This window comes from Rhinopithecus bieti, unplaced genomic scaffold, assembly GCF_001698545.2.
Source record: "Rhinopithecus bieti isolate Rb0 unplaced genomic scaffold, ASM169854v2 scaffold_6945, whole genome shotgun sequence".
Taxonomy (NCBI): domain Eukaryota; kingdom Metazoa; phylum Chordata; class Mammalia; order Primates; family Cercopithecidae; genus Rhinopithecus; species Rhinopithecus bieti.
In genome coordinates, this window is record NW_016805531.1 from 958,515 (window position 1) to 972,939 (window position 14,425).

General features: G+C 39.7%; 1 protein-coding gene across 1 annotated transcript in view; it reads left to right on the forward strand.

Moving 5' to 3' along the window:
- The window catches only part of FBN1 (fibrillin 1), a 247,051-nt gene that overhangs the window by 218,549 nt on the left and 14,077 nt on the right, over positions 1-14,425 (forward strand). The window contains exons 53-59 of the mRNA XM_017872776.1: positions 1,932-2,051; positions 3,660-3,782; positions 6,053-6,184; positions 8,409-8,534; positions 9,107-9,313; positions 11,032-11,157; positions 11,410-11,532. Of these exons, the coding sequence (XP_017728265.1) occupies positions 1,932-2,051; positions 3,660-3,782; positions 6,053-6,184; positions 8,409-8,534; positions 9,107-9,313; positions 11,032-11,157; positions 11,410-11,532 (957 nt within the window). The remainder of the gene's footprint in view (positions 1-1,931; positions 2,052-3,659; positions 3,783-6,052; positions 6,185-8,408; positions 8,535-9,106; positions 9,314-11,031; positions 11,158-11,409; positions 11,533-14,425) is intronic.

Sequence of the window (14,425 nt, forward strand, 5' to 3'; positions counted from 1 at the left end):
ACAAGTTCCTTCCTTGCATGGACCTTACAGCCTAATGGTGAAGGCAGACACTGGACATATCAGAAGAGATACCAGAAAGGACAACATCATAATGAAAGTCTTTGTAAAATTTTTTAAAAATTGTTAATGGTCATAATCTTATTCCATTATCAAATAAAAATTTTATCTGGATTCTTTTACATTTAGTAAGATGAAAGGCTATGTAACCAGTATACAATCTTTTTGTTGTAACCCTGTTTTTAAAATGTCAAATAATGGCTCCTCTGACTGGCCTTTGACCCTTAATCAACACTAACTCTAACTTAAATCCAAGTATCATATTTAGTTATCTAAGAATTCCAAAGCAATTCAATATAACATAATTAATACTAGCATAAATGCTGAGAGTTTATCTGTGTGAATTACAAAGTACTTTCTTCGTACAAGAAATCAGGTTATGTAGATTTCAGCTCCAGCTATGGCTGTTGGAGTTTAAGCAAGTTTTTAAGCTTTTCTAGGCCTTAGAATGTAATATTATGCAAGTAAATAACATTTCTAATTACCTTTGCAGCTCTAAAGATCAATGGTATCGGGATTTTTATTAACTTGAAAGAGAAATAATATTCTTGACAGTGCAATGTGATTGAATGTTATAGTAGAACAAAAGCAAATATTTCAATGTTTTCTCCTCGGAATCTTCAGTTAGTGCTAATATGTGCATATGAAATGACCCTCTTCACCTAGGAGCTCCCCACCATAGCCTCTTGCCTTCACTTTTGACTTAAGAACCTCAGCACAAGATACAACCGTTGACAAGAGCCATTACTCTTCTGTGCCTTAGATAGCTGGAATATCAATGTTATTTCTTAAAATTATTTCTTTCCCAAGGGGAGATATTCTCCCCTAAGGGATGTGCCAGAATAAGAACGGTGAGTATTCTAGGTGGATGGATTAGAAAGCATACACACACACACACACATATTTTAGGTCTCTTTGGTAAGATTTGTTCTCTCCGCCTGTGTTTTAGAGTGATCATAACCTAAACATATTTTTTTCTAGCCTTTCCTCTGCTTAATGTAAACCATCTGGTTTCAACAGAATCAACAAAATCTACTTAAATCTTGATTTTATTCGATGTATTAATTTTACTTAACCTCTGGTCTTTTATTTTACGTAAGTTTAGTCTTTCATTTTATATCTGGCAAAAATCCATCATGTGTAAGGCTTCTCGGGGAGTGATGTAATGTAAAGCCAAACTGGGGATGTTCTTTCTAGCTTTAAACAAGCAGAAACTTTTGACGGGTGATAGAGGGCCTTTTTTTTTTTTTTTTTTTTTTTTCTTTTTTTAACCCTTGGAGCATCTATTCCAAATAGAAGATTTAGTTTATAATGTGGGAGGCTGGAGAAACTCATGGAGAAGAGCACTGTAAGGGCTAGATGTCCAGGCACTGTCATTCTCACTGTCACTGTCACTGCCACTGAGCAAGTCGAATTTCACGGCTATAAACCTGAGATAATAAGACATGCATACTCCTTTTTTGCAAGAACAGAATGAGAATTAAACATTACAGATCAGGCTGGGCATGGTAGCTCACACCTTTAATCCTAGCACTTTGGGATGCCGAGGTGGGCGGATTGCTTGAGGTCAAGAGTTCAAGACCAGCCTGGCCAACATGATGAAACCCTGTCTCTACTAAAAATACAAAAATTACCTGGGCATGGTGGTGTGCACCTGTAATTCCAGCTACTCAGGAGGCTGAGGCATGAGAATCACTTGACCTGAGAGGCAGAGGTTGCATGAGCTGAAATCACACCACAGCACTCTAGCCTGGATGAGAAAGTGAGACTCTGTCTCAAAAAAAAAAAAAAAATTACAGTTTAAAATCCTCTGATAGAATAAAAGGTATTATCTCAATTCATCATGTTTTGGACACATTCCTGGTTTCTTGCAGATACTGATGAATGTTCTGTCGGCAATCCTTGTGGAAATGGAACCTGCAAGAATGTGATTGGAGGTTTTGAATGCACCTGTGAGGAGGGATTTGAGCCCGGTCCAATGATGACATGTGAAGGTACATCTCTTAAACAGAGAACAGTTGATTACATGTACTGATCATGGGAACAATTGGTTGATTACAAGTCTTAATATTAAATACAACTCAGGGTGTATATAATAAAGATCATCTAGGCCTGATGGGCCATTTGATCATTCTTCTTTTGTGGCCTCTTCTCTGTAGGGAAAGAGAGATATCCAAGAAAGCTACAGCTGTGTGCTCATGGCACATCTACACTGTATATTACAGAGAGTTCTTGTTGGTGTCTCCCTACTACTTATATTTAGATACTCCCGTGTTGTTTAATACCTTCTTTCTTACTCTCACTTTCTCCTTCTTTCTGTTTGTCTCTCATGCTCCCTTTCTTTTTCTTTTCTCTTTTTCTCTACTTTTCTGTTTCTAGAAGCACTGCACACTCAGATACCCACCAACATCCTGTAGCCATTTGGAAGCAATCACAGCAAAAGTGGTTGCCTATAATATATAAGCATCTGAAAAGTGTCCATCCATAAGCCTAGTGGAATGTATGAAAAGAAGGAAAGGGAGGGAGTGTCTAGAGCAGTGGCTCTCAAAGGGTGGTTCCCAAGAGCAGCTGTATCAGCATCACCTGTGAACTTATTAGAAATGAACATTGTCAGTCCTCATCCAAGACCTCCTAAATCAGAAACTCAGAGAGTGGGGTGGAGCCCAGCAGCCCTCTAGGTGATCTGATACGCTCTCAAGTAGGGACTCACTGGCCTGAGGAAAGAATGAAGGAGAGGTGAAGGCAGAGAATAAAGTTGGTAGCAAAGAGAGCTTTCATCAGATATGATCCATCAATGCCCATTGTCAGAGTTGTGGTAAATCTTTAAAGATTGTGACTAAGTCATGATCTGGGCTCTCACTCATGTTCTTAGTCAGCACTGGCCTTGGGGAGCAACATGATAGTTGAGATGGTCTATTTTAATCCTGCTTTTCCAAAACACATTCTGATGGTTCCAAATTCTGCAGTCTGCAGAAATCACTCTTTTTCCATTAATGGTAAATTCATTCCCATCTATTTAAGGTTTGAACATGGGCATCTGTGTAAACTGAGTGTCTCTGTCAGTATAAAATGATCTGGAACACTATTTGTTTGGGCAGAATAATCGCTGTTATTTCACAGGAGCCTCTTTGTATGGGGAAAGAGAGGTGGTTAACAGTATTGGAGGAGTTGGCTTCTATGCTGACCACAATTGTTTTGGCGGAATGGGGCAAAACTGATTCCCACGCCATGTAACTGTAGGGAGTGACAAATGGTCAACCTGAGCCTTCAAAGCCAGAATTTCAGAAAAGACCCTCATATGTTGAGTGGCCTGTAATTTCCCATCCACCTAAATAATCATTAATAATTATACCAGGACAACAAACATAAACTGGGACTGTTCTGAGAGAATCGGGAGTGGAGAGTGACACTACTTATACCAAATATAAAATAATCAACCCATTTTATAATTTCCTGGAAATGGGAGACCACTTGATCCATTCATGTTTATGACAAGGAAGCATTGCAACTTTTGGTAAAAGTTTTAGAGTTTTTATTTAATTGGTAGGTTCCCTTTTGTTGCTGTCCATGATCCCTTATTTTCTTACACTCCTCTGCTGCAGATATAAATGAATGTGCCCAGAATCCTCTGCTCTGTGCCTTCCGATGTGTGAACACTTATGGGTCATATGAATGCAAATGTCCCGTGGGATATGTGCTCAGAGAAGACCATAGGATGTGCAAAGGTGAGTCATTGTGTTCAAGGTCATCTAAGCTAGGAAGCTCTAACTCTATCTGTGAGGGGAGATGTCCCTCAAAGCTTCCATTAGTAGGGGAGGGCTGGGAATTGGGGAATATAAATAGTCCATGGACAATACGGGGGTTGTCACTGCCACGTTTCCCCCTAAATTGTAGCTGGAAGCATCATCAAGCCAAGTCAAGGACTGCACTGCAGATCCTTTATTATGTCTCACTGTGCATTGCATGCTCACAACATGCCAGTATTTCTACAAGATGTGGGAATATAAAGAAAAAGACATTTCCCCACATTCAAAAGACCCAATATGAAGAGATTGAGACAGATATAAATAAGTTCTCATAATACAGTGTAATAAATGCTATGGTGGTTATATATACAAAATGCTCTGAGAACACCAAAGGATATTCTATTTCAAGAAAGGGGTAACACGTGGAATCTACTTTAGCTAAACCATCTCCATTAAAAATACCTCCTGAACACCTGCAATTTCCTAAGCACTGAACTAGGCTCTATTTCACAAGCTTCAGTAATCATTGAGTTTGCTCTTGAAGAGATCTGATTTGCTCCTACCAAGATCTTAAATGAACAGACACCTGTTCTCTCAAGATGGCATAAATATAATTTTGCATAAGAGTGGGGAAATTTCCTAAATGCAAAGTCCTAATAATATGCAGAATAAATTTCAAATGTCTCAGCTCAGAGCATGTAAAAGGGAAAGATAAAAAAGAAAGAAGTGCAATAGGACAGAAAGTAAAGACTGAGGAAGGCCCAACCAAGTCCAGAAGAGGAAATGAAGGAGGGAAGAACCAGTAGAGAATAAGATATTTTTAGATGTTTGGCTTTTCATTAAAGTATAAAAACCATATATATATATGTTTATATATAAACCTGGGTTCTGTGTTTATATATATAACCTGGGCTCTGTGTTCTTGTGACACTGTATTCTTGGCGAGACCCATTTTGTTCTATATATAAACATATATAGATATATGGTTTTTATACTTTAATGAATATATGTTTATATATATGTATATAAAACAGTCATTCTACTATTGTATCCTGTTTATTAATATTATCATATAAAAATAATGTCATATTGGCCAGGCGCAGTGGCTCATGACTGTAATCCCAGCACTTTGGGATGCCAAGGTGGGTGGATCACCTGAGGTCAGGAGTTCGAGACCAGCCTGGCCAACATAGTGAAACCCTCTCTCTACTAAAAATGCAAAAATTAGCTGGGCATAGTGGCTCATTCTTGTAATCTCAGCTCCTCAGGAGGCTGAGGCAGAAGAATCACTTGAACCCGGGAGGTGAAGGTTGCAGTGAGCTGAGATCATGCCACTGTACTCCAGTCTGGATGATGGAGTAAGATTCCATCTCAAAAAAATAATAATATCATATTATAATATATTGTGTTATTATTATATTTATTGCATAATGTAAGCTTTTGTTTGTTACTCTATTATGATCCATTATGGTTATAGTACTGTTGTTATAATTATTGCATTATCATATATTGTGATTACAGTGCTGTTATAATTATTGTTATACTAAGATATATCCATTATATTATAGTTACATAAGGCCCTTTTAGTTCAATTAATCAACAAGAATTAGAAATCATGCCTCAACAAAGGAGTATAAAACATAAAGAAAGGGACAGCCAGGCACGATGGCTCACGCCTGTAATCCCAGCACTTTGGAAGGCCAAGGGGGGTGGATCACTTGAGGCCAGGAGTTTGAGACCATCCTGGACAACATGGTGAAACCCCGTTTCTACTAAAAACACAAAAAAATTTAGCTGGGCGTGGTGGTGCATGCCTGTATAATCCCAGATACTCGGGAGGCTGAGGCATGAGAATCACTTGAACCTGGGAGGCAGAGGTTGAAGTGAGCTGAGATTGGGCCATTGCACTGCAGCCTGGGCAACAGAGAGAGACTCTGTCAAAAACATAAATAAATAAAATAAAAATAAATAAAGGAAGGGGAAGGGAGAAAAAGCATGATTAGAATCATGCTTCTTGAAGAGGCTGTCAGTTGATTAGGGAGCAATTTCTTCAAGTTCAAAGGTGGTTAGAAGATTCCTTTCCATTCTTTAGAGATCACACTCAACACAGCAGAAGGAAATACAGCCAATACTGAAATAACATAGATGAAAATTGGTTACTAACTAACAATTTTATGTTGAAAAGTCAGGTAATTAAGGCAGATATATGCATTTTCTTTGACAAATTTTTGATCATACATTTTTTACAGACGAGGATGAGTGTGAAGAAGGAAAACATGACTGTACTGAAAAACAAATGGAATGCAAGAACCTCATTGGCACATACATGTGCATCTGTGGACCCGGGTATCAGCGGAGACCTGATGGAGAAGGCTGTGTAGGTAAGAGGATCCCTGTGGAAGGAGCTTTGAGTGCATCAGAAGTGACAGTGGACAGAAGGAACCTGGGCTCTGTGTTCTCGTGACACTGTGTTCTTGGTGAGACCCATTTTGTTCTCTTACCTCATGTCAAGACTCTCCATGGTGGTGCCCTTGCCTCATGATCATTTGTGAATTCCAAGAGCACTGTCATTGTCCCTCTGAGCTGGCCTTTCTCTACTTTCTTAACCCATTTGCTGCCAGGATTTGAACAGCCTGCCTTTTCTCTATTCTCCTCCTTTACTTTCCATACTCTTTTGTTGATTTGGGGGTCAATTCTCCCCATCACATTGGAATGCCTCCCTATTGACTTAACTTTGCTACCAGTGCCCTGACATTGAATACAAATGCCAGGTACCTCTGAATCAGGAATCTCTCGAAACTGTCGGGATCTACCTCCAGAAAATCTGGTCTTGTCGAGAGTAGTATCCAGGCACTGATATTTTTTTAAAGCTCCTCAGCTGATACTAATATGGATCCAACATTGAGAACTTCAGCTTTAGACCAGGAGTTGGCAAACTACTAGAGCCTAGAGGCCAATTCCAGCCTGCCAGCCCACTGTGTGTTTTTATAAATAAAGTTTTATTAAACATAGATATAACCATTCATTTGCATATTGTCCATGGCTACTTTCATGCCACAATGGCAGAGCCAAGTGGTTGCAACAAAGACCATATGACCCACAAAGCCTAAAATATTTCCTATTTGACCCTAACAAAAAGTTTCCTGACCACTGCTTAGATAATAATTATAGGAGAAAATTATTAAAATCTTCTCACATGCATTCTCTTTCTTTTTAAAAATAAATGGTGTTATAAAGATATATTTTATGTTGTCATTCAAGAAGATTAAGAATTCCATTGCCCTTTTGCTCTGTACAATACAGATTGAAGCAGTAATTAAAGAACAGACTCTAAAAGCACAGAAAAAGAAAATATGTAGATTAATTGTCACACACTGGATCCTCCTGGATCAGTAATTCTCAACCTCAGCTGCACTTTGGAATCACTTGGGAAGCTCAAGTCCAACCTCAGATATTCTGATTAAATTGGTCTGGGGTGGCTTGGGCATTGGGGTTTTGAACCTGTTTTAACACTGTTCGGGATGTCACCTTCCAACTTTCTGTCTTTCCTAGTGAGAGCTCCATCTGAGGGACCCTGAACTATTCTCAAAGGAAGGGAAGCACCTCAGCAAATTATTTTTTTTTTTGATCTTTCTAAATAATCATCAGATAATTCTAAGAATCTGTAGATATTTTAATGTTTTTTAAACCTGGGAAACTGAATTGTAGTTTATGATTTCTTAATAATATTGTTGAAATATTATAATAAACACAACCTATATTGAAGATATAATCTAGATTAATCTCAAGATTAATCTAGACAAACTGCCCCAGATCAGTATTGACCATTATAGACATTATTCTAATGTGTATTAAAATATTTCTTTCATATGCTGATATTCACATTTTCCCTCCTTCACTTGAAATAACCTTTTGAGAGTCCTTTTGCGTCCAAATATGAAAAGATTCAAATTTTACTAAATGAAAAATGTAAGTGGGCATAAAATGCCACCATCTATGTTTAAGTATATAAAATGCTATCAGTTATGCTTTTAAAAGATCAGAAGTGCACACACACATACGTACATTATGTATGTATTTGCTTTTATATGTGTAATCCAGCTCTGGAAGGATACATTAGAAATTGGCCCCAGAATTGGTTGCTTTTCAGGAGAGGAGTTTGGTGTCTGGGAAATAGGGAATGAAAGGGGTACTTTTGCTGAATCCCCTTTTGTACCTTTTTAATTTTGAACCCTGTGAAGAGATAAGCTATTTACAAACTATATAGGAAAGAAGGAAGAAAATCTATCCTATAAAAGATTCAGATGGCGCTTTCTGTTTTCAGTCCTTCAATGGAACCAAACAGTTAAGAATGAATGAAGTCCCTTTCATGCCTTTTAAATTTTGAGCCATGTGAACAGATTATTGATTCAAAAGCTAAGTTAAGAAGGAAAGATGAGAGAGAGGGAAGGAAGGTGAGAGCGAGGGAAGGGAGGAAGGAAAGAAAAAGGAACAAAGGGAAGGAGGGAGGGAGGGAGGAAGGAAGGAACCAAGGAAGGAACTCCATCCTCTATAAAATAGTCAGATGACTCGTCTTGTTTTTGGTCCTTCAATAAAATCAAACAGATGAGAATGAATGTCAGACGAAGCCAGGGATCTGTGAGAATGGGCGCTGCCTCAACACCCGTGGGAGCTACACCTGCGAGTGTAATGATGGGTTTACCGCCAGCCCCAACCAGGACGAGTGCCTCGGTGAGTACAGTTGGCAGCATGCTTTCCTAAGCTCAGCCTCCACACTGGGCTGCCGGAAACCCAGACCTCTTATTTGAAATACAAGAAAATGTCAAAATCTGAGGAAGGATAAAAAATGTTCATATTTTGGAGATGCCGTAGTGACTGTGATCGTCCATTGGGCTTAGCACCACCCTGCAGCTAAATTCTTCCTTTGCTAATTGGATCCTGAATCACTTGTTTGGAATTTCTTGGCTGCCTTTGAAGCCCTTGGTGATCAGGATCCACTTCCATATGTTTCTCTGCCCCTCTCTCTGTAAGCATGGCTATTCCCCTGTATTTCTGGGAGCAGACAGAGTTATAAGCTTGTCTAGGCCAATGTCTTTCTGCCTACTCACTGAATGTCTTATTTGTTTCCCTCAGACGTCATCCTTTCTCTTTTACTGCTGTCTCCAGCTTTCCCCTCTTGCTTCTTCTCACCCAGGGTAAAGTGTTACATCCTTTTTTGGTTTTTATATCTGACCAAATTTTTAATACCTTGTTTGCTCTTAAAATTTCCTGACATCCCCTTTGCCATATAATGTCCCTTCCAGACAATCGGGAAGGGTACTGCTTCACAGAGGTGCTACAAAACATGTGTCAGATCGGCTCCAGCAACAGGAACCCTGTCACCAAATCTGAATGCTGCTGTGATGGAGGGAGAGGCTGGGGTCCCCACTGTGAGATCTGCCCTTTCCAGGGGACTGTGGCTTTCAAGAAACTCTGTCCCCATGGCCGAGGATTCATGACCAACGGAGCAGGTACTTCATTTATAATCCAAAAATACTTGCAGGGAATCTGTTTGTTTTCTGTATGAAAAACAGATGAAAATACTGAATCTGCAATATGTGGCTAGGTTGAGTTGCACAGCTGAGGCCAACAAAAATTCTTCATTTTGGAGTTTTAGACATTTGAGGTCATGCTGCCAAAGTGGCCTTGGTCCACTTGATTAAGCTGTGTGTGCTGAGGACTCTCCCTCTGCATTCCAGCAAGCCTTGAACTTTTTCAACAGAAGTTTACTGTAAGTCAATTGGCTACTCGGAATATAATTTTTTAAGTTTTTCGATGAACTTTGAAATAAATGATTATTAAAGGCCCAAAACAGTCCACCAAGATATGGAACTCCTAAAACTGGCCAAACTATATTGCATAAAAGAAGTATAAATCATGCTGATATCCTGGCAATTAAACACGATTGCATCTGGAAAAGCACAAGCTCCTTAACTGAAGCAGGATGAGGAGAATGTTAGAGTGTCTAAGGCAACTCTAGAGATTTCTAGGCCTGTCACTAATATGATTCCTGTGTTTATCAACTGTAACTACAATTGGTTTTTAGTTCATAAAAGGACTGAGAAAAGGTGAGAGCTTCTTTGAGCTTCTTGGGAGGGAATTGGAAGTGAAAGGGGAAGAAGGAGGTTAAGAAGGATTTGTGTTTATATGGGAAAGATGTAGCTGAAGGCAGAATAACGAAACTGGAGGTGATTTAAAAAAAAAAAAAAAACACAGACCTAGAAAGATAAGATGGAGTGACCAAAAGGAATTTATGATTCTTTGGAGGATATAGCAATAAGATGGTCAAAAAAAAAACTCATTTCTAGAGACCAATAAGAGTATGCTAAATTGCACTTCAGAGTAGACTTGTAAAGGTCAGATACACCCAGCTGTTGGTATAAAATGGTTATTTGGCAGTCAAGGGCTGCAAACCCATGTGGAAAGTGCTTGTATTGGCACTTCGCCAAGCAGTAAGGTGGCAAATGGGTCAAGATATGGAGGACAGTGGCTTTAATGCTCAACAGTGCATGTTGACCCAGTCTTTCTCTCTGTGGTAGAGCCATGAGTAAGGGTCTCCCTTCCTTAGCAGGTTGCAAAAACCCAGCACTGTCATCCACCTCAGAGCCCTGGTTAGTTTTCTCCCTCATCAGAGGACAGAAGTTCATCTCATTTCCCCAATATTATGTAATTTGAACTTCTTCAAGATTAACCACAAACACAACAAAAATAATGTTAAAAAAAAAAAAAAAAAGAAAGAAACCTTACTTCTTATTTTGAGCATGCAATATTGGGGGGAAATGGGGTTTCCTCGTCAAAAGAATCTGCTTCTGTGATTCATTTATGAGATATCAGCAGGAGGCAAGCTTAATGGCATGAGATGACACAAAAAGCCAAATATGTCTAGATGCGCTGGCTGTCTATGGACCCAGAAGAGAAAAATATATATTTGGAAGACCAATGGTTTTTAAAGTCTTTCTGTAGCTGAATTATTTTATCAATTATAGTCTAATGAAGTTAATTGTTTGCCTTTTGATATAGCTACTGTTACATATTAAATTTATGCTGTCATCTTTACTGGTTTAATTTCTTAGGCCCAAAATATAGTAAGACAATTTATTAGTATGTACACTGAAGTGACCCCCTGCATATTAATGTTGTCAATTTTATGATACATTGCTTATCTTAATTTATATTTGTTAAATTACAGATATCGATGAATGCAAGGTTATTCATGATGTTTGCCGAAATGGGGAGTGTGTCAATGACAGAGGATCGTATCATTGCATTTGTAAAACTGGGTACACTCCAGATATAACCGGGACTTCCTGTGTAGGTAAGTGTCTATTTCTGATGGCTTATCCTCAAGTGGAAATTTTAGATTATGGAAAAAAAAAAAAAAAAACCCAAAGCTAAAACTCTAAAAGTCTATGCAGTTTCATAGGAAAGCATAGGACAATCATCAAAGTCTACACAGAGTTTACTTTTTCTTTCCCCAAAACTAAAATTATTTGTTAGACCCTGTGGAAATTGAGCATGTAGACATCATTTGTAGATGCACAGTCACACTGTATTTCTTTGATCATAGATCTGAACGAGTGCAACCAGGCTCCCAAACCCTGCAATTTTATCTGCAAAAACACAGAAGGGAGTTACCAGTGTTCATGCCCGAAAGGCTACATTCTGCAAGAGGATGGAAGGAGCTGCAAAGGTAAAGTAGAATTGACCATTGCCTCTCACCTAGCTCCTGACACATGGATGCATTCCTTTGCCTGTAAGGACTCCACAGGCAAGCCGAAAGACCTGCTGTGCAGGCAGGAGGTGCTTCCCTGGGGTTAATGCCTCCATGGGACCTACCTCCTATGCTGGAGGGAGGGAGGCTAAAGCCAGGGAGACTGTGGAGGACCCGTGGGAGCAGCCATCCTCACTGCATGCCCCCTGGGCATCCATGGCAGCCATCCATGACAGTCTCAGAGATAGCAGGGCCAGTTCTCAGTGGCTCTAGTGGGGCAGATTCTTAATTGGTGACCTCCTCTCTGCTTTCTGGTTTTTGTATTTATTCTTTATAGCTGTATAGTTCAGGTTTCCAGGGAGGTCCTGCCTCGGAATAATCAGTGCCATGATCCTAGAGGACATGGTGCCAAATGAATTAGGTGCTGTGTCCAGATTTTGTTCTGCAGAAAAGTCCATTTCTGCCCTCTAGGAGCTTCCCTGAGACATAAATATCACACAGAATTAAGAACCAGCAAAGCTCTGGGCAGAAATCCCTTCTCAACCAGAAGTTATCCTTTGCAAAATTTTTTGGTGTAAATTTACTCCTGTGAACGTCTTCCTCAACAATAAGAATGTTATATTTAGTGAATAGCACTAGTGAGTCATACTTAACAATAATTTGGGAAATGAGAGATTTGGAGAAGAAAAGGTAGACCAAGTGGTAGACCAAGAGATATCATGTCATGCCATGAAACTTTGAAGGAAATTTATAGAAACGTACAGAAGAAAGGAAGGTAAAGGGTAGAGTGGAATCTTTTTTTCCTATTTTTTTCTCGTAAAGCTTAAGTTCTTCCACTTACTTGGTATATATAACTAAATATCAAATGAATGATGGAGCTGTGTGTACCACTGAATCTGAGAAGAGGCTAGAAGGGTGGAGGATGGGACCAGCACATCCCCACGAAGATGGATAGGATCCAGATTGGAGGAGGGGAGAGGAGAGAAGTGGAGAGCAGCAAGAAGTTGGGCTCTTGACCTTTTTCCTGTGTCTGCTGAAAGGGAGAGTTAAGAGGCATGTAATAGAGGATGACGTTATGGGCAACTGCCTGAGGCCCTCCTGTGCAGCACAAAGCCTGTCTAATCCTGTAGTTTGGGGAGAGGAAGTTGAGAGACCTACTTACACATTCTAACCATCTTAAATGAACAGTTGCTCATAGCTTTGTTCTTCTCAAATGTGGAACTTATTTTACATCTGGGGTCACTGTGAGTTCTAGGCAATGTGAAGCTATAACTCAGAGCCATAAATGTATTCGTATAAATGAAGAACCAAATTCAAGGGGAAAATATGTCTCATTGTATATATTATCTGTAACAAGCAAAACAAATTTATAGCATTTTTTCTAACCTCTGGGGGCAGAAAATTCTCAAAAGTTTCTAGCAATTAAAAGATGAAAAATGAAAATGCATCAGTAAAGTTCTGTTTATGGCTTTAGGAGTGCAAAGAGCAACTGTAATTTTTACATGTCCACTCACAACTTGTCCCTTTTCCTATTTTTTCTCATAAGGTTCAAATTCTTCCACTTACTTGGTATGTATAACTAAATATCAAATGAATAGTGCAGATAGTTGCACCATGGACACTGAGAAGGAAGAGGCCAGAAGGGTGGCTGTGGGAGGAGTATGGGAGCAGCACATCCCCAATGGGTGGGATGCAGATTAGAGGGGAGAAGAGGAGGAAGGGCGTTCTTGGAGGCAAGAGCAGCGAGTGCTGCTGTTCTTCATGTGCTGTACTCATGAAATAGTGTTAGGAGAAATCACTGAGTCATCTTCCTCACCTGTTGCCGGTGAGCTTCAGCAAATGTGTCATGATGCTCTAGCCAAGCTCCTTGGGCCATAGATAGGGGAAACCAGTCCACAGGCTCTGAGAAAGCTGAACAGAGAGTGCGTATCAGTCAAGCTTTCAGCAGTGGAAAGAGCACAGGACGGGCTGCATTATAAGAGAAGCCGGAACTAGGACAGGTCTTGGAAGGGTCTCTCAGTGTAGGTCCACTCCAGATGTTACTCTAGCCAGGAGCTGGCCCTGTGGAGTGAAAGCAGTCACTGGCAAAGCTAGCACTGATCTGCAGCTCCAACACAGTTGTGCAGATGGTGGGGGCATAGTGGTTGAATTTGTGATAAAATAAAGTCACTAATGTGTTTTTCCTGAATATGTGGCAGTTTTAAAATTATCATTAAAATTTAGCTAGAAGTTAGAACACAACATTTCATCTCTTGATATCCTGAAATAACATTGGAGTTAAGAATGCAACTAGAAGTTGAGGCATTGAGGAAAGAGGCCTGGTAAAGCAGAGGGCTTTATGGAGATGTGGGAAACAATGTTGGATAAACACTGGACGCAGTTGTCAGTTTTGGATTTTGTTTTCTTTATTTTTGTTGTTGTGTTTGAGATGAGGTTTCACTCTGTTGCCCAGGCTGGAGTGCAGTGGTGCGATCTCAGCTCACTGCAACCTCTGCCTCCCAGGTAGCTGGGATTACAGACATGCAGCACCACACCCAGCTAATTTTTGTGTTTTTACTAGAGACAGGTTTTGCCATGTTGCCCAGGCTGGTCTCAAACTCCTAAGCTCAAAGTGATCAGCCTGCCTTGGCCTCCCAAAGTGCTGGGAATACAGCACGCTTGGCCTGGAGGCAGTTTTATTAAAGTGCCTTTAGCTATTAAAATGAATTTTTCCTTTGCTTTGCTTCCTTCCTGATTGCTCAATTTTGTTTTATCCTAAGACGAATCCCTAATTAAAGAAATCAGATTTTGTTTTGACAACTTCTTTTGAGTAGATTAAAAACAGCAAACAGAAAAGAACTAAGCCAGCAAATTAATTTCCAGCTTCAACATT